This window comes from Semicossyphus pulcher, unplaced genomic scaffold, assembly GCF_022749685.1.
Source record: "Semicossyphus pulcher isolate SPU_LCO1_2020_fin unplaced genomic scaffold, fSemPul1.0.p SCAF_1, whole genome shotgun sequence".
NCBI lineage: Eukaryota > Metazoa > Chordata > Actinopteri > Labriformes > Labridae > Semicossyphus > Semicossyphus pulcher.
In genome coordinates, this window is record NW_027211603.1 from 24674611 (window position 1) to 24701879 (window position 27269).

At 41.8% G+C, this 27269-nt stretch overlaps 1 protein-coding gene across 1 annotated transcript in view; it reads left to right on the plus strand.

Annotated features, from left to right (window-relative positions):
- LOC138592048 (CUB and sushi domain-containing protein 1-like) overlaps nt 1–27269 on the plus strand; it is a 467070-nt gene that overhangs the window by 136826 nt on the left and 302975 nt on the right. The window contains exon 3 of the mRNA XM_069662659.1: nt 17377–17489. Coding sequence (XP_069518760.1) covers nt 17377–17489 — 113 coding nt within the window. The remainder of the gene's footprint in view (nt 1–17376; nt 17490–27269) is intronic.

Consider the following 27269-nt stretch of genomic DNA (forward strand, 5'->3'; position numbering starts at 1 on the left):
TCTGATAGAAAGGCGTCCGTACACACAGTGCATTGCAGTTTGTTGTGTGTGGGGCTGCGTAGCCGCAGACCACAGAGCAATGGAAGAAGGCGGCCCGGTCTGTTGAGTCACGTTTTCTTTAACATCATGCGGATGGCCAGCTCTGTGTGCGTCATTCACCTGGGGAAGACATGGCACCAGGATGCACTATGGGAAGAAGGCGAGCCGGCGGAGGCGGTGTGATGCTTTGGGCAATGTTCTGCTGGGAAACCTTGAGTCCTGCCATTCATGTGGATGTTACTTTGACACGTACCACCTACCTAAACATTGTTGCAGACCAAGTCCACCCCTTCATGGAAACAGTATTCCCTAATGGCAGTGGCCTCTTTCAGCAGGATAATGTGCCCTGCCACACTGGTTTGAGGAACACGACGAGTTCAAGGTGTTGACTTGGCCTCCAAATTCCCCAGATCTCAATCCAATCAATCATCTGTGGGATGTGCTGGACAAACAAGTCCGATCCATGGAGGCCCCACCTCACAACTTACAGGACTTAAAGGATCTGCTGCTAACATCTTGGTGCCAGATACCTCAACACCCCTTCAGAGGTCCAGTGGAGTTCATGCCTCGACGGGTCAGGGCGGCAAAAGGGGGACCTACACAAGGCTTAATATTTTGCTAAAACAGAAAAAAATATATATCTTAACACTACCCTTCTATATGCAGCTGCAGATTTTGTGCACAATTGTGTATTCACAGCAGCAGGACGGCGTAGAATTGACTCAGAACAATCAATCAACAGTTGGGGTCACGGTACAAAGAAACAGCGTGTGTTCGATCTGTTCATGAGATCATTTGAAAGTTGCTTTTGGCCAGGAAAGCACGAGTTGTCTCTTCTGATGTTGAAATGTGAGAAGTTTTGGACCTTTGGGGTGAAAAAGTAAAGCAACACTTGAGACTTTGCCGGATTGACCTGAGATGAACTTGGTCCTTTGACACATCTGCGTTTGTGTGTGCAACTTAATGTGTATCTGAGTGTATAAAGCTGTATGCAAAGTATCCGTGTGTGAACCTGTGCGTCAGGGTGTGTGTGAAGGTGCCCTTCCCTCAGGCCTATGAGTGTATGTGACTGGAGAAGCTTTTAATGTTCACACCTTGTCAGAAATCTGTCTCTGACACGCACACACACACACACACTGGCTTGTAGAGGACACATGTCATGGGCCTCTAAACAAAACCTGACAGACAGAGGAGGGGGAGGATGAGATGGGAGAGGGGGTGTAGAAAAAGGAAATGGAGGAGGGGGTGGTGGGGAGGGAAGGTCTCCTAATTCTCGCTTCCTCTCTCTAATCCGCTCCTTCTCTCCCTTTCTCCCCCTCTCTCTCCCTCACTGTCTCTCAGAAGCATAGAGAATCAGTTTTAATGGTTTGTCAAATAATGCTTTTCTCCCCCACAGTGGATTGGTGTTGCGGTGTTTGTGTTAGCCGTGTGCGCGTCTATCCGTGTATATGTGTGTGTGTGTGTTTTAAAGGGAAGCTTGCCCTACTTTAGCCCAGTGGTTCTCTCTGTTGATATTGCCCATAGCGCCGGATTAAACGCTTTTCAATGTGGTCAAACACACGCGCACACACACACAAACGCGACACGCACACTCGGAAAACAATGCAAACACGCACGGAAAGCACACACCAGGGGGAGCAAATGTATGTACATAGGTAGTGTAGAAGTACACACTGGCACAGACGGAACAAATACACACACAGACACACACGCACACATGCTGTGTGTGTCCACACAGTGAGTCATGGTGTGCATCACATGTATGTTAATGTCGTCTCACTAGCAGCATTTTAATTGTAGCCCAAGGAAGTCACTGTTACCGTGTGTGTCTGTCTTGGTTAATGTGACTGTGTACCACTGCTTGTCACCTGATTTATCAACTTTACAGTGTGTGTGTGTGTGTGTGTGTGTGTGTGTGTGTGTGTGTGTGTGTGTGTGTGTGTGTGTGTGTCATGGTATGTCTGGGGCAACAATTCCTGATGTGAGTACCTGTGTTTACACTCTCACTGAGCCCTGTTCTCAGTGCTCATGTTTGCCCTGGCTATTCTTACCTGGTTGGTTGTGTGTGTGTGTGTGTGTGTGTGTGTGTGTGTGTTATCTACATGGCTCTCAGGGCTAGTTATGACCAATGTCTGTGTGACACTAAGGGTGTGAAATTGGTGTAGCAGTGTGTGAGTGTGTGTGTAGTGTCAAGGTTGAAGCACCTTTCAGTCTGTCTCTGTGTGTGTTAGTGTTAGTGATGGATATAGCAATATATCACAAGTCTAGCAGCTATATGTGTGTTTTATATGTGACATTTGTGTGTGTGTGTGTGTATGTGTGTGTGTGTGTGTGTGTGTATAACAGCAATGGTTGTTCACCTGTCAGGCCTTAGATGGATGGTTCCTCGTTGTCTGACTGTACTGTACAACAAAATGAGAGAGGCAGACAGATCATGGTGCAGGTACAGGAAAAGAGAGACTGAAGAAGACTGACAGGGCATACGGTTGGTGTATAGATGCATCTATGTAACTGTCCTGTATTTAAAGTGTTTGGTTTTTAAACAAATAGCCAGAAAGTGGAAGAACCTTGTATTTCAGGCTTGTTTTGTATGTTGAGCGTTCTCCAACAGGTACCAGTGAAACAAAAGCCTCTTTGTCTCTGTTTTAATGATGGTGCGGTTAAATTATGGTGTTCAAGTTAAACACAAATGAACAAAATGTGCACCTATCTGTTGACCTGGATGATGCTGCAAACAGTGAGCAATGTTTAACGTTGTTGTTTCACTCAAGTGTCGCTCTGTTAATTTGTTGAAATGAATAAGGGGACTACTTTTTCTCATGCGGGCTGTTGTGGATCACGAAAGGCATTTTTGTGGTAAAGCAAGTTGATGTATTGATTTTGAGTAGATTATCCTTCTTAAAGTTTAAAACAATTGTGACGCGGCGTAGGTTTAGCTTAGTCGGTGGAGCAGGTGCCTGTATAGAGAGGCCACAGTCCTCGACGCAGCAGCTGCAGGTTTGACGCCCGCCCTCGGCCCTTTGCTGCATGTCACCCCCCACTCTCTTCTCCCCATATTTCCTGTCTCTCATCAGCTATCCTATCGAATAAAGGCCAAATAAACTATAAAAACAATAATTGTAAACATTTTTGTTTATTAGTCCATCAGCAGCCTCAGTCTAAAATAAAGCAGTGATGCACTATAGGCGGTTCTTGTCTTTGGACCCTATTTAAAAGAAGCATCTCCATAATGCTGAATATTTAATTACTACTTTCCATCCTTTATTCATTTGTTGTTTTTTTTCAAACGGATAAGCCGATTTGCCAAGAGCCCCTGTGTTTGGCACACACCCATAACTAACATTCACAACTTTTAGCTTTTTTATTTGTTTCTCTTCCAAGTGTCCCACATTGCTGAGGGAGAAGAGCCAGTGTCAGGCTGTGGGCCAGTTTTCATTTGAGTTATCTGCCACTGCCATGTGCACCAGTGATTAGTGCAAATACCCCGTGTGGGTTAGAGTTTGACAGAGACAGAGTTTTTTGTTTGAGAGACACAGAGACTCTTAGATGACATTTGGCCACCTCTTTTTGTTTGGCCTCAGATAGCGTACCACAGAGAGCCGACAGGAGGGAGAGGGGAGGCATGTCGTGCAACAAAGGTCCCTGGCCGCTCTTAAACCAGGGACGTTACTGCGACATGGTCAGCAACTTAAATCCCAATGTCCCCAGAAAACAGGAAAAGCATCTGGTTTTCTGCCTGTATCTGCACAGGGATTACACACCCTGTTAGCATATTAATTCAGCCACATTTATTTTTCCTTAGTTTTTATGAACAGTCACATTAAATGATGAAGGATGCACAAATGAAGACAACTGCTGATGCACTCAAATCCTAACTTTTATGTTCTTAAGTAGGATTCATTTTTCTTCTGGCGCTACAAAAATCAAGCTTTTATGCAGAAATCAGACAGTGCTGACTGACAGATGCATGTTATGTAATCGAGTTCTTTGTGACAGTACAACACTGCACAATCTGAGGTTCTGGGGGTGGTAAGTGTGTAACGTGCATTACGCCTCTATAGAGTTCAAAACAAAAGTGTGTGTGTGTGCTTGTGTGTGTCAGAGACAGAGACGGAGAGTGCTTTAGTCTGAAGGACCCCGAGTCTTGGCTAACAGCCAGCAGTCTGGATACCCACAAACCTTTGCTGATGCTGCTGCTGCTGCTGCTGCTAGGCAGAGTAGGCTTTTTAAAAGTGCAGATAAAACTCTGTTGCCACATTTCTGTTGCCAACTTCGTGTGCCTCTAGATCATGATCTGTTGAAATGTATCAGTACTTAGGAGCCTCAGATTTTGCAGAGCAGGTACGGAGCAGAACAAGGTGTTAGTTCAGGTAAAATGTGTTCTGTTGTAATGACTGGACAGAATGTCCTCCTCCTCAGCGGGGCTTCTTATGAGTCAAACTCCTCACAGGAAACGGAGCGGTCCTGTTAATGGTCTGCTGACTAAATGTGCTCTCTTATCTTGCCTTCTAGGAGAAAATCAGTGCTTTTAACACATGGGACCCTTTTGACAACCTCATTGCTTCAACCTGAGAATCCCACTCAATAAAACATCCTCTTGTGAGGGCACTTGAAGCAGCCAGTGACCCATGTTAGGGCCAGATTCACAGTAAGAAAAACAGCGGTCTGCGACCAGTGAGAAGTGGCTCCATGCCAGCTGCAGACTCACAATATCCTGCCGCCCTGCTCCTGTTCCTCACCACAGCGCAGACAAATTGGTCCCTCTGGGATTTGGTGGAGCTTTCTTGTACCTTTTGTGACCTAAAATTATGTCGACTTTTCTCCAAAATTGCAAAGCAATTTGCATTTTTAATGCAGGCTATTTTTGCAATATGATCGTAATAATTGGTGCAAATTGCACGCAGGATACTGAAAGAGACTGAGGCGGGATTTATTTCAATCGAGGGGCGTGTGATCTGTACCCAAACTGTAACTTTATTACAGCTAAAAAAAGACATATAGAACCATTTCCTGTGATAATTAGCAGACTGAAAATCACTGAAAGCTGAAATACTTTGTTGTTCATGGGTTGAGATATCTGACGAGACAGTTCAAAGCAAAGGAAGTGCTGCTCTCAGGCTCCAGTCTTCATACATACCCTCAACTCAGTGTCAGCACTACAAACAAACACACACGCACACACAACTCTAAATTAGGAAGCTCTTGGAGCTTATAGTGTAATGTAAAATATCCACATTTAATTTAGAGCTTTATGTTCTTCTGAACGCCATTTAAGGCTAATGATACATAGAGGTGTAATAATGCAGGTTAAATGGAACAAAGAGTTGCGATGAATGAAACTACCTTCAAACTAAAGCTCATCGTTCTCCTTATTGTCAACTTTATTTACTTCTTCTTTCTTTCTTTTAATTGTATTGGTCTAAAAAAGCACAAATGTGTGAATTGATAAGTGTATTGATTATTGCAGTTATTCCTGTGTCGCACCTGTTCAAGCTCCTCATGCACACAGACACACATAGGCCTCTGTACATAAACCGCTCTGGTAGACAGACAGCTTGACAGACACTGGTGGGGGGGATTCCTGGTTTAAATATCAGGGGATTGTGCAACAGGTTGTTCCTCCAGGACACCAAAGAGTCAGCAGGGTTCTTACCCTCTTATCCTACAAATCAAATGCCACCCACTGCCAAAGTGCCCTTGAGCAAGGCACTCGACTCCTCACAGGACTCCAGCAGTCCTGCCAAGGAGATCTCTGTGATCCAGTGTGTAGCTCTCACTTAATGTGTTCTCCTCCCTCTGTGTGTGTGTGTGGATGAATTTATATGTCTCTGTGGGTAACATACGCTCCCAGAGGCTGTAATTCCTCCTCAGAATAAGATATGTTTATCTGTCTGTCACATGAGATGTGCTCAAACCTTGTGAAGACAAATCCTCCTACACTTTTTCCTTCCCCCTCCCTAGACAATAAACTGCATTAAACATCTCATTAACGCTTTTAAACCCAGTCTTTAAAGTGTTGTTTCAAAGTAAGCTCAAGGCTACAGCAGCTAGCCTTGGGTAGTCTGTCAAACAGTTCCACAGCCAGAGGTTTGCAATTAAGCGAAGGAACTAATTATCTATGAATACAGCTACATATCCTCTCAAACTGCCACACAAAATGTGTGGTTTGAAAATCTCCCGCATTATTTTGCGAGCGCATCCATTTAAACCTCATATCTCCAAAACGCCAACTGCTCGGTCCGGGCCACATGCATCTTTTAAAAGTCATCCAGCAGGGTTTAAAGTTGGAGTTACAAGGATTTCACATGACTACAATAATGTGTATTGAGTGTTAACACAGAGAGAAACTAAAAAAGGAAAAATGCCCATCTCGCCTGAGGCCATTCTCTTTTTTTTTTCCCTTTCTACTTCAGCAGCACACAGAGAGAAAAGAGAAGCTCTGGGTGTTTCGTGTGTCTCTATCAGGCTCCACAAATTTCCAAAAATTCACAGCCCCCTTTGCCAAAGATTTATACCACACTGTTTCCCCAACATACTGTTTACAATTTGTACAGGACTCACTGCCAAGTACGCCTATCATTTAACACAAATCTCCTTCTTTACTTAACAACACTGCCCGTGTCCTCATCCTGTTTCCCGCCATTTCTCTTTACGCTGTTTTTCCATGCCAGCAAAAAAATCTTCCACACTGAAAAATTAGGTGGAATCTTGTTTTCACTTTTCATCAAGATTCCTTCCATCATCTGCTCGCTGCCTTTTCTTCCCCTCCTCGTCTCTCTCTTAGTCTCTGTCTTCGGCACAACAGGCGCTCCTTGTCTATCCATTTACTCCGAGCTGTGTTGTGTCACTGATAGACTAGTGTTCCAGCAGACAGACTGAAAAAGTGGATTACACTCCCAGAATGACAGGCTGAAACAAATAGTTAGAGCCGGGCACATACATCTACTGTACGAGGGTGAGGTGCATCAAGTGATGGCGAGAAGAAGCCAAATGTTCCACAAGATGGAGAATAGTTATATTTGTCTTTTGAGTTTACGTTGGTCTCGTCTCTGCTTCGTGTGTGTCACGTTGTTTGTCTAGACGTCAGAGGCGGTAGATATATGAAGAAGCACAGTTATAAATATTGCTGCTATTTCTCAAAAAAGTCAGCTTTACTGAGATGGACTTGTGTTGGTTTCATGGCCCCACTGGTCGTGGACTTTAATCATCCCATATTATATAAAATGTAAGGCTGAGTTTTGCACCAGGCACACTGGAATACATGCACCGAATGAGGTTACTACACAAGCTAGTAATACATTTGCATTGACAGCATCCACAAGATTTCTACTACATTTTAGTGGGATTCTATTCTGAGGTCCCTAAAATAGCCTGGAACTGAATATACAACCACAAAATATGCATGTAATATCCTTAATTTTAATCCAGTAAAGATAATTTCTCTATATTTTCATATTTAAGTGCAGCTTTGATGTGCATCTAAATGTCGGAGGAAATATAACAGGTCTGTAATATCCAATAGGAACCTACACCTAACCTTACATTCTTGCATTTGCAACAGATTAGGGCTGCAAACAAACTATGTTATGTTAGCATATGTGACACATCTGTAAACATGCTTTCCATTCATGTGAATATCTGTGTCATGTCTTCAGTACTGCAGATCAGTGAAAATGAAACCATTATTATTGTGTGCATGCATTTGCTTGAAATTCAAGTGATGCTAGATCTGCAATCTTTGTGAAATGTGAATCTGCTATTCTAAGAGACATGTCACCGATATCCGATGCAGGCAATATTATTTTAAGCATCTGTCTTGGATCACATCTCCCTCTAGGGCTGAACAATATATTGTTTTGTGATGAGCGCATGTGCAATAGTCACATTGCAGGACGTGCGGTAGTGAAGGAAATTGACTGAAACACGTCAAGTTGCAACTTTATTGTTTGGTGCAAAATAAGAAACTTCTTCACAATTTCTCATTTTCCAAACTGACCGCTGTGCTGCAGGGTCTGTGTGTCACCTGCAGGTAAACAAGCATGCAATTCTGCAGACGCTCAGTTACGCACGTTTTTTAGTATGTTTAATCCCTCTATGAGCGGCACCTACCGGTGCTCGTTAATGCTGTGGCTACATACACGGACAGATCACGGAGCGGGCGTGCCGTGGAGTGTTTACTTTTAGCGGCAACACCTGCGGCACACGCACTGCTTGAGGTTGTGTGTGTCGACAGTATGAAGGACATGGTGAGCTTTCGTTTCAAAGGGTTTATGTTACTGGGCTGCTCACACTGATTAACATACATCTGAATACCGTCAATGACATATTGTATAAGTAATGTAACTGTGACTCACAAGTCTATTTGTATTCATTTATGAAACGAGTCGCTCCACCTGAACTCTCTCTACTTTTTCATGTCAGAGAATCTGAATCATGTGTGGTGAAAGCAGGAGGGGGTTGTTTTGTTAGAAGAAAAAAGTAAATCACAATATATATTTAATAATATAAAGTATGATTCATTGATTACATGTATGTGGAAACACACTGCATTTATCTGGTATGCATTTAAACATGTGACATGTGACTGATCCATACACTTGCATTTCATTGGATGATTCCAGATACAGGTCTGTTTTTTCCATTGGCAGGATTGTGAAGGAGTATCTGCAGAGACAGCAGCTGAATTTAATAATTTTTGGGGTACATAAATGGCATACCTGCAATACCCAGGTGACACCACCACAGCTTTGACTCATTTGAGAAGTGTTTCCATCAAAGTGTGACTCATAACTTGCTTTAAGGCATCAATAACATCAAAAATAGTCTTCTGGTCATATTCTTTCAGTCACGACTTCGGTTAAAGATTTACTGTTCTCTCTGTTTGAAAAGCAACATCAACAAACCAGAAAGAGATATTATTTTTAGATGTTGGAAGGAAGCCCCCTGCCTTGGTTATGATGACTCATTGGAAAGTAATACTTTGAAATCTGGTCTATTTTTTCCACTTCATTTAGCCCTCATATTGTACCTCTGAGCATCCCAGCACAGCGCTCTGTTGTTCCACCTTCATCAGAGCAGTCACAGGTCAAGTGCCTCGGTCAAACACATTATAATGGTCCTTGAATAAGTCTCTTCTTCTGTCTGGATTTCTACCTCACCTGAAATCTGCCTGTGCGGAAGCATTCGTCTTACCTGTGAGGTGTTAAAATCCCCCGGCTTCGAACATCACTCCTTGTTTGCTCTTGTTAAGGTGTGATTGATACGGGTGTCAAGGCTGTTGCTAGAAAGCAGTGCATGAGCCCTGTAAAATAAAGTCTTTGAAATACATTCAGTCAGTACTGGTCAATATGAGCATAAATCCTTAAAGGGGAAGAGAGGAGGGATCAACATTCAGACATCAATAGTTCAATAGCACATTAATTTAGAGGCGGGGGTGTACTTAAACTAATGAGACCACCAACATGACAACCAGCAGCCTCTACAGGCCCTTAAATGCTGCATTTTTCATGTGTGTTAGATTACACAGGCGACCTTAATGACGGAGAGGACTTTTATTCTGATGTACCAAAATTAGTTCATCTATCCCCATGCCTTTATCCACGCTATGAGCGAGTTCAGACCCGAGTATGCGGCTGCTCTCACACGGCATACTCCCCCCACTGCAACATATATCTATCACACCCTTTTAGTCATTCAGTGCTTCTGCCATCAATACCCTGTTGACTCCTTTGCATCATGCCTGCTTCATCACCCACCTGAAAGCTCCTTTGTCAGTAGCTGCACTGCTAACCCCGCCACTATCAATGTTCATATAGCACTTCTAAAGCCCTACTTCCACCCCAGCTCCACCTGTAGGCTACCAGAGAGGTGACGTCAATAACCTTGTCCCACTTTCTGTCCTTGGTGCTTCCCTAAATGGGAGCGACAGGGTCAGAGCCAAGACACCAAACATCCCTGCTGTACATACTCGTTGCTCTTATATCATTTATTCCACGTGAGTTGGCTGACTGAGATACAGTGAGCTGCACTTATTGAAATTTTCTGCTCGGTGGACCTCTTAAAAGCTAAATTTACCAGAAGACTGCAAGGACATGCTTAAAGTCATCAGACCCTGATGTGGATGTAAACATGTGCAGATAAGAGAGGGGGCGTTTAATCGGGTCGCTTTAAATAACTTCTAATTAAGTAATTAGATTAGGACGTTGGTAAAGCAAAATATCAGTTTCACAAAAAATTATAATTTATCTTAATAATTTCATCTGTTAATCCCACTGGAACAAGACTGTCACTGGATAACTGGGCACTATATAAATGGCATCACCCAGAACACAGTGCTACATGTCGTCTCTAAGCGCACATGCTGTTTGTGTTAATAAATGTACAGTGACACTCTGTTCACAAACTGTCACTTCACTGATAAGAGTGGTGTTGAGATGGAAACAGACCCTCTAAGATGTCTATTTTTAGCGAAACAACCCTTTTACACCGGCTCATTTGAATAAAGGCGCACATCTGTTTTTTTCTGGGTTCTTTCTTCCAGGTTTTACTGGGTGTGCCAAGTGTAATGTACCACTGCTTGAATTAATACACGGTTAAACTATGGCTGCGGAGGAACTAAAGAGAGAATGTTCCTGCTAAATGAGTGGCACAGTATGTTTTCCTGCTCTTATATAAAGAAGCATACTACAGACTAAGCCTTAAACTGATTCAAGTTCATTTCTATTACACCTCTCTGTCTGTCTTTCCACCACACTCAGTGCTTATTTTTCACTTTTTTTCCCTGAATCCACTTATAATTAGTGGTTATGTTGACAACTGTTAGTGGTGTAAGTGTAGCTAAAAGCCACCTTTATTTCTATGTCAAAACATCTCTGTATATTCATGTACATTTCTCAAATAATGTAAGATCTTAAGGCCGTGTCCACACATACACGGGTATTTTTTGTCCACACACAAACGCCGTTTTATGTCACTCAAAACGGATCTTTTGTAAAACTCCGGTCAGGGTGAAGACTTCTAGAAACTCTGTTTCCATGGAGAACTGTAGGCGGTGTAAACAGCGTGTTGGCTCGTGATGTCAGGCTGTGCGCCGTTATCTGCTTTGTAAGGCGTCACAAAGGAGATAACGTTTGTGTTCATTTCCACCAGTTATATTTCAGCATTACATTTTTTTCCCATGTTTATCTTGGGAAGAGCGGCCATGTGACGGTAATGAAATTAACGCTGATGCTGTACGCCTTTTCACTGTCCCACGGTCTAATCTAACCAATAATCCTCGCATCATACGAGTCAACATCAGACATAACAAAGTCCAGCAGACTGGCAGACAGAGCGAGAGACTGTGAGACAGGCAGATACAGCTGGGCAGTCAGACAGATGGACCAAGCATCAGAAAGGCACACGGCTATAAGCTGGCTGGTTGGTCGGTTCACTGTAAGAACCGGCTGGCTGGCTGAGTGGCTTATTACATAATCTGGTTGACTGGTTGGACAGTTGACCGACTGGATAAACAGTCACAAAGACCCGGTTCACTTATTTATGCTTAAATGTCAAACAGCCATAGGATCAGTGTGACGGCCTGATCGGGGGACAGAAAGAACGCACAGAGAGAGAGAGAATCAAAGAGAGAGAAACAGAGCCAGGAAGGGATATAGAATCATGTCGTTCCATCAGTACAGTGACAGCTAGCTCATTACTTGACTGTCTGGCTGACAGTGACATGCACACATATGTGAATGAATCTGTCTCGTGGTCAATCCTCCATAATGAGATACAAAACGCAGCATCATTTTATTCCCAGACAGACTGGGAAATGGGATGATAATGCTTGTGTTTGGCCTCAGCAGAGTTTATTTTGATTTGTATGTTTTGCTCTTTTTAATCTTATTTATCAGCTTAAATATGTGTAAATATTGAATATTTTAATGCACCAGGTTAATATGATAAATATTCAGGAAAAGCTTGTTTAAAGACCTTCACAGTCTTACCTCTGCAGTCTGCAGCAGTAGCCACTGTATCTCCAAAACAGCCGGTACCTGTGTGATCAATAGAAGCCCCTTATAGACGGTCTCTCTGACTCTCTGACCAGTGTCACATATGCCCTTGAAAGTTCATATGCCCATGAATTTCAAAATGGAAGAGCAAGGCATGCTCCTTATAATTAGTTATACCCATTTCCCTTTGTTCACATTTTATTTGTTGAGTGGTGAAATATTCATGTGAGAAAGCAACTGCCTTCCCCCCCCGAGGGCCACTGAGGTGATTTATTGCAGGCTGTGACCAGGCACTTTTCTTCTGTTTGAGAGAAAGAGGAGGTGCGCTGAAAATGTAGCGCACTGACTTAAAAAAAAGTACACAATGGTCACACTATCAACCAAAAAAAATGCCAACCGATGCAGTCCAAAGAATCAAGAAAAAAAAATACACTCTACTTTATAATTATTAAAAGCCACTTAGAGAGTGATGAAGTGGGGCAGATAAGGATGTAGTTAAATGTGATAGAAGCTTATCAAGAAAACGTATCACCTACATTCCCTCTTACCTTTGCCTCATACATTACTGTGTGGTTTTGTTAGAGAACATTTTTGCATAAAAAAGAAACGTGCGGCATCAATTTAAAACAATTGATTAAAAATATATTAAAATATATAAAAGGTATCTGCTTGTTCATCATATGTGAGGATAGACCAGACCTTTGACTTACAGAATGTAAACCTCAAAGGGGTTTTACACGACATACCGTATAATTCGGTGTATAAGACGCACTTTTAATACATTTTCCTTTCCTCTAAAAAGTGGGCTGCATCCTATATACCAGTGCGACCAATATACCAATATAAAATGCATAGAGAGGTATATTATTGTGTTATGGTATTTTACCCAAATGATGGTCCTATAATTTAGCTGAGGCTTCATCATGTACATGCGCCGTCATGATCACCAGTGCAGCCACGATCCTCACAACAATCACTGTTACCGTAGGCTGAGCTCAACGGATGTTTTTAAAATTAAAATAAACTGATATAGTGTTGAAATAACTTGTTTTTATGTTTTCATGTTTTTATTATTAAATAGTTATAGAATACCAGAATATACCAACAAGTATGAATGAATGTGTACAGCTAAAAGGAATAATGAGCACTGAAATTACTCTTTAGTCAATCGTTATAATAAAGTGTAGCTGGGTTTTGTCTTTATTAATACAAAACTATTAAGTAACTACAATTACAAGAAGTTGTACTCAACACTCGACAAACTGTTAATAACAATACTTCTAAATATATACTACTTTATAACAATGAGTTATAAAATAATCACAGGGTGTTTCTTCAGCTTACCCACTTGTATTAAAAGCTTTTAGCACGCCCTCCTCTCTGCTAATATAACCAGCAGACAACACTGAATTTTGCCAAAGGGGCCGAAATAATCAGTCCCTCAAAACATCTTCAAACTGAAATAATCCACATGTGTGATAACTGGCTCAGTGCATTCAGTAGAACCAACAGTGTGGGACACTACTGTGGCTCGGCAAAGTGAAACTCCTATTTACATGTGTAAGAGGCAAAGCTGTCCCGTCTGTGTCTCCTCTTGTCTCGTCTCTCACCCTCACCTTGCACCCCTCTCTCTTCTGTCCTTCCTACATTTCCTCCGTCTCCTCTCTGCCCTCCATCCCTCTGTCTGTTTGTCGCTTTTCGTATGCTCCCTTCATCTCTTCCTGTCTGTCCTTCGTGTCCTTGCTTTGGGGCCGGAGAATTAAAATTATTCATTTTTCACCTTTCTCTGTTTTCACTGTCCTCTGCGTCGCTGTGTAGTTAAATGGCTCTCTCTTACTCTGCCTTTTTTTCCCATCCACCTTTCTTTCTCTCTCCAAAAACCTTTCGTGTCTGCCTCTTTTCCACTCTCTAAGTTTCATTCTCTCCTTTTGTGTGTCACCACCGCACACCTCTTTGTCGACCTCGCTGACCTTTCAAATAATGAAAAATGATTTGTATTAAATGATTGCCTCTGCCGCCGCCAACTTAACTTTTCTTTACTTTTGTCTTCCTCCCTTTCCACTTTACTTTGAGTTTGGTGAACCGTGAAATGTTGAGTGTCCAAACTTGTCCTCGAATTATTGTTCTCCTGTTTTGGATATATCGAGAGCCACTTGACTCTGCACTTCAGTTTGCCAGCTTTCATGGACACTCCAAAATGTAAAGGTGACACTAAACTCCAATCTTTCAGCACTGCTTCAAGAAAATGGCAAATTTAAGTGTGAAAATTTGCATAACATAAAGCGGGATCAAATGAAGGAGCAATATAAGTGTGCATATAATTTATAACAGTTGGAACAGATAAATACATCAACTTAATTTAATTAACAACTAAGGCGTCGTTCTCATCAGCCATGTTCTGCAGCTCCCAGGCCAGGTAGAACATTTACTTCTGGGTTCTAACCTCTTTTTATTAGTTATTAATCTTGCTACCCATTTACGCTACATTGGTCTCTCAGTTTGACATGGGGGAGACGTCCACACGCAAACTGATCTGATTCTGAAACAACCTCAACTGGTTAAATTGCGATACGCAGAATCAGTGGTCTTCTCAGTGTTCTCAGAGCTTCCTCTGAAAATCTCAGCTCCTCACATTGTCCCCCTTAAAGGTTTTTGTTTCCCATTCTCAATCTCTCTACTCTGACGGTTTTGGTGAGGATTGGAGCATGGCATGAAAATGTAACGTTTAGGATCAGGACACACTTAAATCAACTTGCTTTCAATTAGGGCTGCAACTAACAACTGCTTTGATAATCGATTAATCTGTAGATCATTTTTATGATTAATCCATTATTAATCAGATAAAAATAAATAAAAGCTCAATTTTAGTATTAGCATTTTATTCAAAACACAAAAATATTATACCTTGATTTCTTGTACAATGCAAGATTAATATCTCAGTTATGTAACTCAATTAATATCTTGTTGATTTATTTAATAATCTCACATGTAAAAGGAAAGTACAGACGAGGCCACTACAATAAAAAAGGACATTGGGGATGCAGCCATGAACTGAGTATAACAGGGAAATATAACTAACCAAAATATATTTAATCAGATAATGCTCAAGTTTCTGTTGTGAATAAATAAAACATTACCTTTAGTCTGTCTCTGACTAATGGCATGAAATATTGAAAAACTCCATAACGTTATGTTAAACTCCAGAGTCTCTCCCACTGAATTTCAGCTAATTAACGATAGCTTAATCTGCCGTGTCCGGCAGATATGTGTCCGTTCACAACATGACGGACAGAAATACTCTCCATCAGTTTTCTCTCCATTTCATGATGATTTAATGAAGCCGGGCATTAGCTTCATCAATAATTAGCATTAAATTAGCTTTACCAGTGGCGTTAGCTTATGAACAGCTTTACTACCACGGTATACTGTCCTCCGCTGCTTTATCAGCGGTCTGGCTGTGGGCCCATCACAAAACAGAGAGGAGACAAAACAGAGGGAGTTTCAGTCCGTTACGTTTGTTTTTAAATGAACGTTAGAAACCGTAATGGTGCGTTTGTCCGTGTAAATGGACACTTATCTACCGGAGGCGGACACATCATCAGCACTGCACAACAAACGGATACTCCTCATTGAAAAATAATCAATGTTTATCCCAAAGGAGACAGGAGATGTTTGAACTTCCTGTAATTCATCACGTGGGCTGCACAAGCCGCGGCATTGGCTGGCTGCCCCCAGTGACGTTTTCACAGTGCATGCCGTCCATGATAACAAAGACCGAACTAATAGATGATGAAATTTGTTGCTATAACTATGTTACTATTTTAATCATCGATTTTAATCGATTAGTCGTTGCAGCCCTACTTTCAATGATTCTAATGTGGCAATCCCCCACATTAAGCAGAGCACCATGGTGGCGCTACCCATTCATCATCAGCTGCATTCAGCCCTTGTGTATCGGAGGTCCTGGTTTGATAACGCCAACAGAGCTACATCATCTGTGCAAAATAATCCAAACAGACGCTTTCTACTTTTTGTCGGTCCCCAGAAATACTTTCCATGAAAAACAAACTTGCAAATGGTGAAAGGACACAACCTTGATGGAGTTCAACCCGCACAATCTGAAGTCTAAAGATGTGTTTAGAAAGACAGTTACCTGTAAGCTGTGGCTGACAACAGGAGCACCAACCATGTGTTCAGCAGTGTGTCTGTGTGCTTTATATGCGGCTTGGCCTCTGCCTGACCTCAGAAGCCATCAGTAACGCCAGAAAGGAATGTGACATACATCTACTAAATTGAGCTAAATTGGGATACTTGAGCTGCATCATCTGGGGCAGCAACCTGCTCCGAGGTGTTTATCCACATCTTTACCATTTAGCCTTGGCTGCCAACCAGCTCAGTGAATGCTGAAGGTCATGGTCTGATTTAACAAACACAACTGCATCATCTGTAAATGCCACATATGCAGTTCTGGAGACGTCAAACTGGACTTAGCACTCTGTGGCTGTGCTTACAGATGGTCACCGAGCAGGGACTAGCCGAAGCAGAGTCCCACTCCTACAGTTAATGCACTTGACTGTTGTGTTGTTCATATACCCACTGATACACTACATTATACAGTGAGTCCAGGACTTAAGCTACATCTAGATATCAAGAGTGCAAGTAAGTTATGTGGCGCACTGCGGCTGAAGCTCGATTCCATGTAAGAACTTCCCGTCACAACACTTTGAATGTCAGATATTCGTGTCCTCGCTGTATAAAAGTTTCCTCATTATGTACACAGTTTTCATCTACATAATTTCGGCTTAATTATTTTGGAAAGTCAACACATCACATCTCTTTCAATTTCACATTTGTGCTATTTATTCCCTCAGAATCCTCCCCTAATCGTTTAACCATCACCCCTCAATTAAGTCTCAAGGGCCTTTACAGAACAACATCCTCTTTAATCAAGAGCTCACCTGCCTGCACCTGAGTCAAACAACACCTGACTCTTCCTAGTGCGCTGAAGATCAGGGATGTTTCTAATTCAAGTAATGTATCATTCAAAAGTGGTAAAATCACTCCCTTCACTGTGGTTCCCTTCAAATAATAAGACAGCACGAAACCTGAGAATAGCACGTTCTCCTGAAAACACAGAAGAGAAGGTTGTGGTTGCACCTGATCTCAGGTCAGCAGGGGGTCTTCATGGCTTCAGGGCTCGGGGTCTCGCATCAACAGGCTCGACATGGAACACAGCTGTATTTCACCGTCACATGCTTGTTTATTTTTTATCATGTTCCAGGTTCTCTGTTTTTGTCTCGCTGTCAGATATGCTTTTTCTTGAACCTTTCTTTCTGTTCCTCAGGTTGTCAGGATTCATGCTGCCCTCCCCTATAGTCAGCAGTGGATCTATATTGGCCTTGTGGTTTACCACCGACTTTGCCGTCAGCGCACAGGGCTTCAAAGCTGTATACGAAGGTAAGACAATGTGTGAATGTGCAAAGTGACGTCTGAATGCTGAAAGGCATGAGTGATGACATTTTGTTTCCTGCAACTTGCTTGAATAATAATGATGCTAGACATACTGAGCAGCCTATAAACTATTAAAAAAAGGACTTACCTTTCTTTCTTGGTACAGTATGCAAGTGACACAATGATAGTATTTGCTCTGAGTGACTTTGATGACATGGGTAGAGCTCATGGCAATGTGTGACTTGGTTGCAGTTGGGGTACATATTATAACCCAAACTTTTTACATCATCATTGTAGGTTTTTTCCAGTCAAATTATAGGGCTATTGAACTCTTCTTTGAAAATGGTATAGCTTAGCCCTACTTCTGATTTTTGAGAATGGCTGGTCATGTCAGTTGTTCTGTGCGCGCGACTTTTGGCTAATAGCCAAGAGTTGTCGTCTTGGTCACCACCAAGCGGCAACCTCCGGTGTTGAAAAATGAAGCCAATACTGAAGTGCAAAAAACTGCAGTTCCTCCTCGAGTGGCCACTTGAGGCTGGCTCCAGAAAACAAGAAATAACATTACAGCAGGTGGGAAAATGCCCATTTTTACAGCTGAAATAAAACATGTTTACAGCCTGGTACAAAGAACCGCTTTGTTATAAATAGCCAATTTTATTGTTCAAGATAACTGTACGGGGGGTGAATTTTTTTTATAACACACCCGTTTTAATGATATTAAGCCTTAAATCATAGGGGCCGGATCACTTGATTGACAGGTGGATCCTGCTGGCTGTCTGCTAGACGTCAACACAGACACACAGACACTGAGCTTAACTCCACCTGTTGGTGTTGTTGGAGACTATTGGTGATTTTTTCATTCAAAGTTTGGACAAATAATCTCTCTGTGGGATTTATGGAACTTTATGGCCGTGCAAGAAGTCTGAGCTCCAGCTTTTCGGTGAGTTGCTACATATTTAAGCACTAAGTAGCAGGTATACTGTGCTCGCTATAGTTTGCTTGTTAGCCTGTTCAGTGTTTATCAAACATTTATTAAATCGTCAGCCAGTAAATAGGAGTCGACTTTTCCTCAGAGAGATTACAGCGGACCGCAATGAAGACCGTTATTTTAAGTTTCCCGTTGCGTGTCGACCCGCCGCTTTCTTACTGGGCTGGCAAGCGAGCAGCGAGTCAGCTACTTGTTTACTCTGATAACTAAACACCTGCAGTCAGTCACCGTCACAACAGAATCTCCTCCGTGGGAGACACAAGGTTAAACTTGCTCTTTCATTATTTATACAGCTGAGGAGCATATAGCCTAGCTTCTTAGCTGTAGCTGGCTGATTCATGCGGCCCGCCCATAGTCCTCAGCCATAGGCTTCAGCTCGCTCGCGCTCAGCCTCTTTGTCTGCCTTTGGATCAGCCGGCTCTGGCATTTGCAATTTGGCGACCGCCATCGGCCGCGCAATTTGGGCTTCAAAAAGCTTCTTCAGAACCAATGGGTGACGTCATTGAGACTACGTCCATGCCCTTTTATGCCTTTAATGACAGAGAGAGGACAGTGGAGAACAGTGGATAGTGTTGGAAACAGGGGAAGAGAGAGTAGGGATGACACACAGGAAAGGGCAGCGTTGAACCAAGGGCCACCACATCAAGCATTGTAGCCTCTGTATATGGGACTCATGATTTAAACACTGAGCTAAACTGGCACCCCTTAAGGACTTGTCATGATGGATACTCTGTATGCATATTCTATTCTCATTATATAGGCGTGTATCCTGTAGGTAGTGATATACGCAGATTTACTTTACTTAGGGTTAGGGTTACTTTACTTGCACACAGCCACCTTCATTGTTTTCATGTGGTTTTTAAGAATGGTTTTTATCCAAACTAAGTTGGAAAACAGCTAATATTGCAACGAGTGTCCTAACTTTACTGTAGCAGCAGAGTTGGAGCACAGAAAAGCAGAAGTCAGATTTCACTGATCATGTGATGGCAGTAAGGAGAGTTGAGCCAGAACCTTGCAGAGGGAGCAAAGAAAGATAAAAAGTTAGAATGTTTCTTTTAAGAGTTTGGACATCTTTCTATACCATTGCTGGTATTTTCTGTCAAACTCATTTTACCGTCCTGTTTGCCGTTTGCTGTGGAACCTCTGCCAGAATCCCTGTGAATGCAGCATAAGCACTGTCTTTTAAATCTTTAAATCCCTTACTGTAGCCTCCCTGGTGATCCCTGTTCATATTTCATGTACATCAAGAGGTCCATCTTCACATCAGTTCCTGTTAAGTTCACTTCCTGTCCGCATGTTGTTCCGCTGTGTGTTTCCGTGCGTGTTATTTATGTGGTATACACGACGTTCCCATGTCTGCCTGCCTGTTGGGATACGACACAAATGTTAAGCCTGACCTTTTGAAGATGCGCACACACACACACACACACACACACACATCCTCACACACACACACAAACATACACACAGAGAGTGTTCCATTACGCTTGCATAACAGTTCATCTATGAATCATGAACTCTAAATATCAAAGACAAACTCAAGAGACAGATACACACACTTACTCCCCAGTGTGTGTGTGTGTGTGCGTGTGTGTGTGTTTCACCTTTATAGTACTCTGTCTGTGTATACTGTATGTTGGTGTGTCTGTGTGTGCGTGTGTGTGTCTATATTAAAAGCTAACCTGACATCCATTCAACTTTTTACAGGAAATACTGTCTTTAATTTTTCTTCCCATCGCTCCGTCTCACATCTGTAGGGACCTTTAAGTGTGTTTGTTGCCTGAGGAGGGGTTGTGATTGTGTGTGTGTAAGTGAATGTTTTATGTGGTGTGTAACTGACAGGTCTTTCTGCTAATGTCTTTTTTTTCTTCGTTGCTTTGTTTTGCATTGATGTCCTGACTTTGATTCATGGCTCTCTGTCTCTGTGTGCTTTTGTGTGAAATGAAAATGTATGTGTTTTTATGGTCGGGGACTCTTGAGTGTGTTAATAAAATGGCATTCATGCATCAAAAACAAAGCGCGACATTCATTAAATATTTGTTTTGTTTATACAGTCAGTCAGTTTTCAGTCATGTTATCAATCATGCACGCGAAGGTTGTAGATTTAGCACATTTCACAGGCGCCATTCACAAAGTGCTTTATCATCAAATACATGGAATCAAATGGAATACAGAAATAAATCAGAGACAGAACAAAGATTAAAATATATGAGGGAGGCAGATTTAGGACACAAGTTAAAACAGATGCTACCTAAATACCCAACAAACACAATGCCCGTCTGAACTGATGGGCTCACTGAACCCCCAAGAGGCCCAACAAAACATGCATGTAGGGACTGTGTATATGATCTATTTTTCATAATACCACAGAAACAACAGTGCTCTATAAAACCTTGTTGTTTAAAAGGGAATACAAAGAATAAACAGTATGGTTGTCATTGTTGTCATAAACAATTGGTTTTCGTCTATTGTGGTGTGGAAGCCTGCCTGGGCACACTATGCACACCCATGACAGGCAAAGAGAGGTTGCATGCTTCTTCAGCTCACCACCACTGCCTTGAGAGAATACTTTTTGACACGATCAACTCAAACACAGCTGGACACAGAACAAACCGACATAGCAGGGACCGGGCAGTCCTGAAAACATCTTTGCATTGCTAACTTTCAAAGCGCCGTCATCGATGCTAGCAGCAACAGCACTGAAGCTTTCACATGCTCCCACACCAGCTGTGCCTGGTCTAGGGTCAGTTTAATCTTACCCTAGGTATTACATGAATTACAGTTGTACCATTACATTTTGTCTAGATCTGTATGTAAACCTTAAAGTTCAAGCTGTTTTGTTAAATAGGTGAAATATTTAATCATCCTTTCAGAGAGCCTAGCAGCAATATGACAGTGTTAGAGGGATTTATTAAGGCCGGTAAAGAGAGAATATTTAGACAGAATTTTGGTCAAAAAAGATGTCTTACCTTCTCTATTTCAGTTCTTGAAAAAACAGATCTAAGTCACCAGATGGCACCCAGCCTGCGGTGTCGGGAACAGTACTGGTATGTGCAGGTTCAGGCTAACTGGTTAGCTTTCTATGAAATCTCAGCCCTGTAACATTGAAAGCCAAGACAAATGTAAGAGTTAACATCAGTAACAATATTGAAATGTTAATGACTCTGAATTAAAGTTGATGTATAATGCTTAATCTGTTTAATGTGGATGTAAGAAAAGGTCTGGTTGGTAGTCTAACAGCAGGTATCAGAGGGAGGATAAACTATGGAACACTATGGTCGTGTTACAAGTGCAATATTCAAAGCTAATCTACTTCCATTGTTCAGAGGATCAACAACAAACAATCCTAAACTACATCCTTTTGCACATGTAATTTAACTTACCAAGACAAAGACATCAAAAAAAGTAATTGCACATGTAATATAACACACTTAAGGAGTTGTGATTCCAAACTGCCAGGCCATTCCAAGGAGGTTTAAGTAGAGCTGATGGCACTGCTTCTTCATCCACATTTTACATAAAACACTCAACTATTCCTGTTAACTCAAATCAAGACCACTTGTACAAACCAAGTTAAGACTCCTTGATTTGTGAAACAAAACACACTCAGCTGTCCTCTGAAGTTTTCCGGTGCCTGACAGAGAAAATGAACGATTTCAGGCGATGTGAGAAACACCTCTGTGACTGTAATCAGTTTGGATAATCCACCATTCAGCTCTGATTTGGAACGCTCGTCTAATCTTGTCATGAACTTTTCAACAGGCAAAAGTTTGTTTTCATCCACCAAGAAAAATCATGAGACCACCTACCTGGAAGCCCTGGAAATATCTAACATTAATTGCTGAAGTCAATACTGATCATATAAATTCTTGGGTCAGGAACATAATTTAAGATCTAAAGTCCATTCGGCTCAATCTACGGGCCAGGAAGGTGGACATTTGGATTCAGTCATATATTGTTGAAGTGTGCTTATCACAAACCTGCCACATCTTAGTGACTGTCAACTTTGAAGTTACATTAAGATAATTCTGTCCATAGTTTTGGTCTACCTGTTTTTTCTCCGTAAGAGAACAGGGCATCGTCCATTTGGAAAGAGTTATATATGCATTGAAGCACAGACTTTATTTAAAGGAGCTGGTTAGTTCCATTATCATATCTTTTTAACTTCTAAATAAGCATTTATGAAATGTCTTTGCTTCCTCTTTATCTCTTGAATAACAAAGAGGAGGCCCTGAGAGCACGTCTGTACCTTTTACACAAGACCCACTACACTCGCTTACTGTTAATGTGTTTCTGTGACTGCCTTTAAAGGTTGTCTATTTGCATTTTCACTGTTGTGCTTGTTTTCTCCAAGGCTTCTGTTGCAATCTTTCTCCCCTTTGCGATGTTTAGAAGAAAACTCAAAAGAAACGACTTAAAGGAACTCTTAACGAGAACGTTTAGCCAAATAACACTTTTGCATTGAAGAACTATTCACAATCATTCGACAATCCCAACATCTTCTTTTCCCTCTTCTGTAACCTCGAGTTTCTATGCTCAGCGTCTTTGTTCTCTCCCTTCCCCTCCCCTCTGCTTCTGTTCATTAAAACTAATTCACACTAACAAAGAATCTATTCTGCCCGGTGTTTTTATCATCCTAACAACCTTTCCTTTGTCAGCCACTCCCTGCTAACATAGTGAGTTCTGTTTAACAAATCTTTTCTGTGTTCTAACCTTTTATTAGAGGAGATCAAATTGAACTATAAGTCTTAACACATTGCTGACTGATAAGACCCCAATCGCTTGAGAGAGGGAGCAAGGGAAAGAGAAATGGGGGGTTGGGTCAAATGAAGCTGTAAGTGGTGGAAAGCAAGGCTTTCCTTGCTGATAAAAAGGAAAGTTTGCAAACCAGCTCTGCGAGACAAGATAATCATCAATTAATTTCCCCTGAAGCAGAGAGACAGACAGCCAGAGAAGGGGGCGACCTAGGAGAGAGGGAGATGTGGAGAGAAATAGCAATGGGATAAATAAATAGGAGTTGCTTCATTCATCTTTGACTTCTGTTAAAGTTCTGCTGTTTTTTATTGAGATACCTCTGGGTTCTGCATGTAGCATGCTTTGTTAGATCTAACTAACCATCACCACCATCACTCATTACACATTTTAATATATGAATTAAAGATTGCTCTGAGTTCAGGGATCAGTCAGGCAGTGTAAACTTTCACAGCAGTTAGACCTGCAGCCATAGCTTTGGATTAGTCGGACACCATATGTATTAAGCCCCGGGTTGTGTGTCCACCAGGAGCCTCTCTCCACAATGTTGCTATTTTCCAAAAGCAAAAGAAGCCGCGGTGCACGTTCCTGCTGCTGCTTGGAGCTTAACATGTGCCATGCAGTCATTGTGCCAAACACTAAAAGTTATAAATATTTCAACTTTAAGTGCAGGATTGCCTTGCCCCAAATGAGCTTGCAATCATCGCTTAGCAACAAGAAGCAGTACCAGCACTTCCCCTGAGCCTTTTTAAGTGCTGATACCTATAAGAAGACACCTGGCGGATTCAAGGCCTACTATGTATGAAAAAGACATGAGTGCTGGTCTCCTGGCTGGTTCTGAAAACCTTTTGACAGACTCTAGCTCTCTAACAATAAAAAAGGGGAATGTTGGGATACTTTTGTGAGTGCAGCTGTCATGGCATGGATATATTAGTTTACCATGTTCAAGGTTTCAACCATAACAACTGCTCTTTTTTTTAGTTTGATGTTTCAATGGAAATAATATAAACGTACAGCATGATAATGAATATTGAGCGTGTACCAAATGAAAAACCGTTACATTTAATTTCATAAACAGACGCATTCTGAGTAAACACTTTCAAGGCCGATAAACAAATGACCACAAAACTAATTATTTTCAGGAGAAGAGATGTTTCGACCAATTCCCATTAAACATCTTGACTAGGAACACAAGACAACTGCTCTAATTAACAAGGCCAACTAATTATAAGCTGTTGAAAATGATGTACAATACAGTGTGTTTGTGTGTTACAGAAAGAGAGAGAGCGATAATTAACTTTAACATTAGGACAAAGTAGAAACATCAGCTTCAAAGTCCCAACCTTTCATACCCTCCACACACACACACACACACACACACGCACACACACACACACACACACACACACACACACACACACACACACACACACACCTACACACGCAGCCACAAAGTCTCTGAGAGAAACAGAGTGTACATTTTTCAGTCCCTAGGCTAGCTGCAGAGTTTGCTCTCCTGTTGAGGGACTTCTGTGAAAAGCACCACTTGGAAACCCTTAAAAGGCACTCTGCACATTAAACACACACACTTACATAAAAGCAGAAAAAATATGGACACACATGCATACATGACGGTTGGAGATAACATAGGGCTCACACTGGAAAAGAATCAAAGGGAGAATAAAGATAGACAACTTGAAACACATACGAGAAGAAGGAAAAAAAGTGAGGACCAGCACAGACAGTTCCACTCGAGTGTATGAAGGTCCCCGCTTCGATAGGTAGACAAGAACAAGACTGCAAGTCCCCTTTTGGCACACACAACACATTTCAAGTAATATTCTGGTTGAAGGCCTTAAAAGTACATTTTTTAAAATCTATTTTCTTGTTTTTTTTTTAATGACTTGAAACAGATGTCCACACTTAGTAGGTGCAGAATGAGAGTCCACTGTTTGTATGGTTGGTAAGAATGTGTGTGTTTGTCAGTGCATGCTCCAGTGTATCTCTCACAGGTCACGGTGTCTTTGTTTTTCCCCATCTCTTTCCATTATGGCAATACTCAGCATGTCACCATGTATGGGTTATAATGGCTATCACTTTAACACTGCATTACAACATGTAATGTGTGAGTGTCCGCGCCTGAACGTGTGTGTATCTGTAAAATTGCAGGAAGTTCATCCCCTTTGGTGTTGGCAATTGCACCGTCTCTCTCTCTCTCTCTCTCTCTCTCTCTTTCTCCCCCTCCTTCCCTCCCTCCCTCGCTCGCTCTGTCTCTCTCTCGGCTGTGTAGACTGGTGAAGAATCCATTAGGAACACTTCTAGGAGCTTCCAAATCTTGCTGACTTGATGCAAGGCTTTGCACAGACTGTGGCGAGAGCCCTGTAGCCACCAACCAGATGCAGAGAGATCGCAGCCTCCTGCTCTGGGACTCTGGGTCCTTAGACATGATGTTACACATAAGAAAGATTTATTCATCAAGAGTGTTTTCCGAGGCCTCTGGCTAGATAGTTTTCTTAGTGGTGCCTTTATTTCACAGAGTTTCGCCTTACTAAATCTCAGAGGGCTGCAAATAGCCATTGCAGAAAATTGCACTACTGTGGATGGGATTTGTGGCATAATTTGGAGGAGCATTTGGAGGGATTCTTTCAGGTTTTTAATACTAAAGTCATGAGGAACACCTTTAATTCTTTATAATAGGTATCGTTTTAAATGAAGCTACTGAAACTATTATTTCTTAATCTTTTTTAATTACTTTTTATGAAAAATTCACTCACTTCATAAGTAGTTTTAGTTAGGTAGTTATTTGCTTTGCTGTTAAGCTGGTTCTTTGGTTATATTTTACATAATTCACCAGCATCCTCTGAGTGGAAACTCACATCAGAGGCGAGATGTGATGTGTAAGCATCCATCTGTTCTTTCAACCCAGACTCCAGACTCCGCTTGTCCATCACTGTCCTCAGAAGCAGCTGTCCTGTCAGCAGCAGCTCCTGATGAGCTGAAAGGACAGCGGCGGGTCAGACTTTCTCACCAGCTCCGGGGTACTGAAATAATTTCAAGTTGTAGTAGCGAGGAGTGTATAGAAAGAAAACTGAATTTTTGCTGTTGGATTTATTGATTTTTTTTTTTTTCACCCACACAATATAGAGTTATGCCTGTAGTGAACAATATAGCAGGATGCTCAAAGCGATGCTGGGCTGTCTGATCAGTCGCTACATTCCATACTAAGCAGGAGGTGTTCGTCGCTGAGATGACTTCCTGTGGAGATTACCCCTCATTAGCGCTGCGGAAAAATACAAAACACACGGGGGATTAAAAAAACACAGGGGGCCCCCAATTGCGCATTAGTCAGGAATCTGTGTGTATTGTCAGATTTGATCAAATGATCTGTTCGACGGGAGGGATGAATGACACATGTCAAACATGCTTTCTGCGCAGATTGATCTGTAATGTTTAAATGATAGTTTCTTAAATAAGCTGAATTAATTTCAGGCTGAAGCCTCCAACACACATTTCTGAATCTGTTTTCCAACTTGGCTGTTATAGTGTCCCTCTAAAAATGACAGTCATCCAGCATATTGGGCTCCAAATTAAATCCAGTTGGCCAGCTTGCTAAATATAGACCGATCAACAGAAGGCGTCGGGGGGTTCAGTTATCAGGGTTCAGAGATCGTGAATTAATGTGCTCAAGCTGTTTTTGTGTATCCATCAAGAGGAATGTATTTTTAATGTCTAACGCAGGCTTTACCTTCTGATCACGAGCACCACGGGCTCAAAGCAAGATGACATAAGACATGTTCTATCCCCCCGTTATTGAACATCACACTTATCGTCCTTTTGAATCCACGCGGATGGTTTAATCAACAGTAATGATCAGCATATGTTCCTTGTGAACACGCCGCACTGCTGATGTAGGAGAGCGCCTGTGTTCTTTGTTAAGCTTTTATAGATTCGCAATAATAACCGCTTTCATTAGGTCGGAGAATTATTGAGCTTGTAGATTTGGCAACAGCTACACAGACTCCATTTATCTGAGTGAAAGTTAGAGG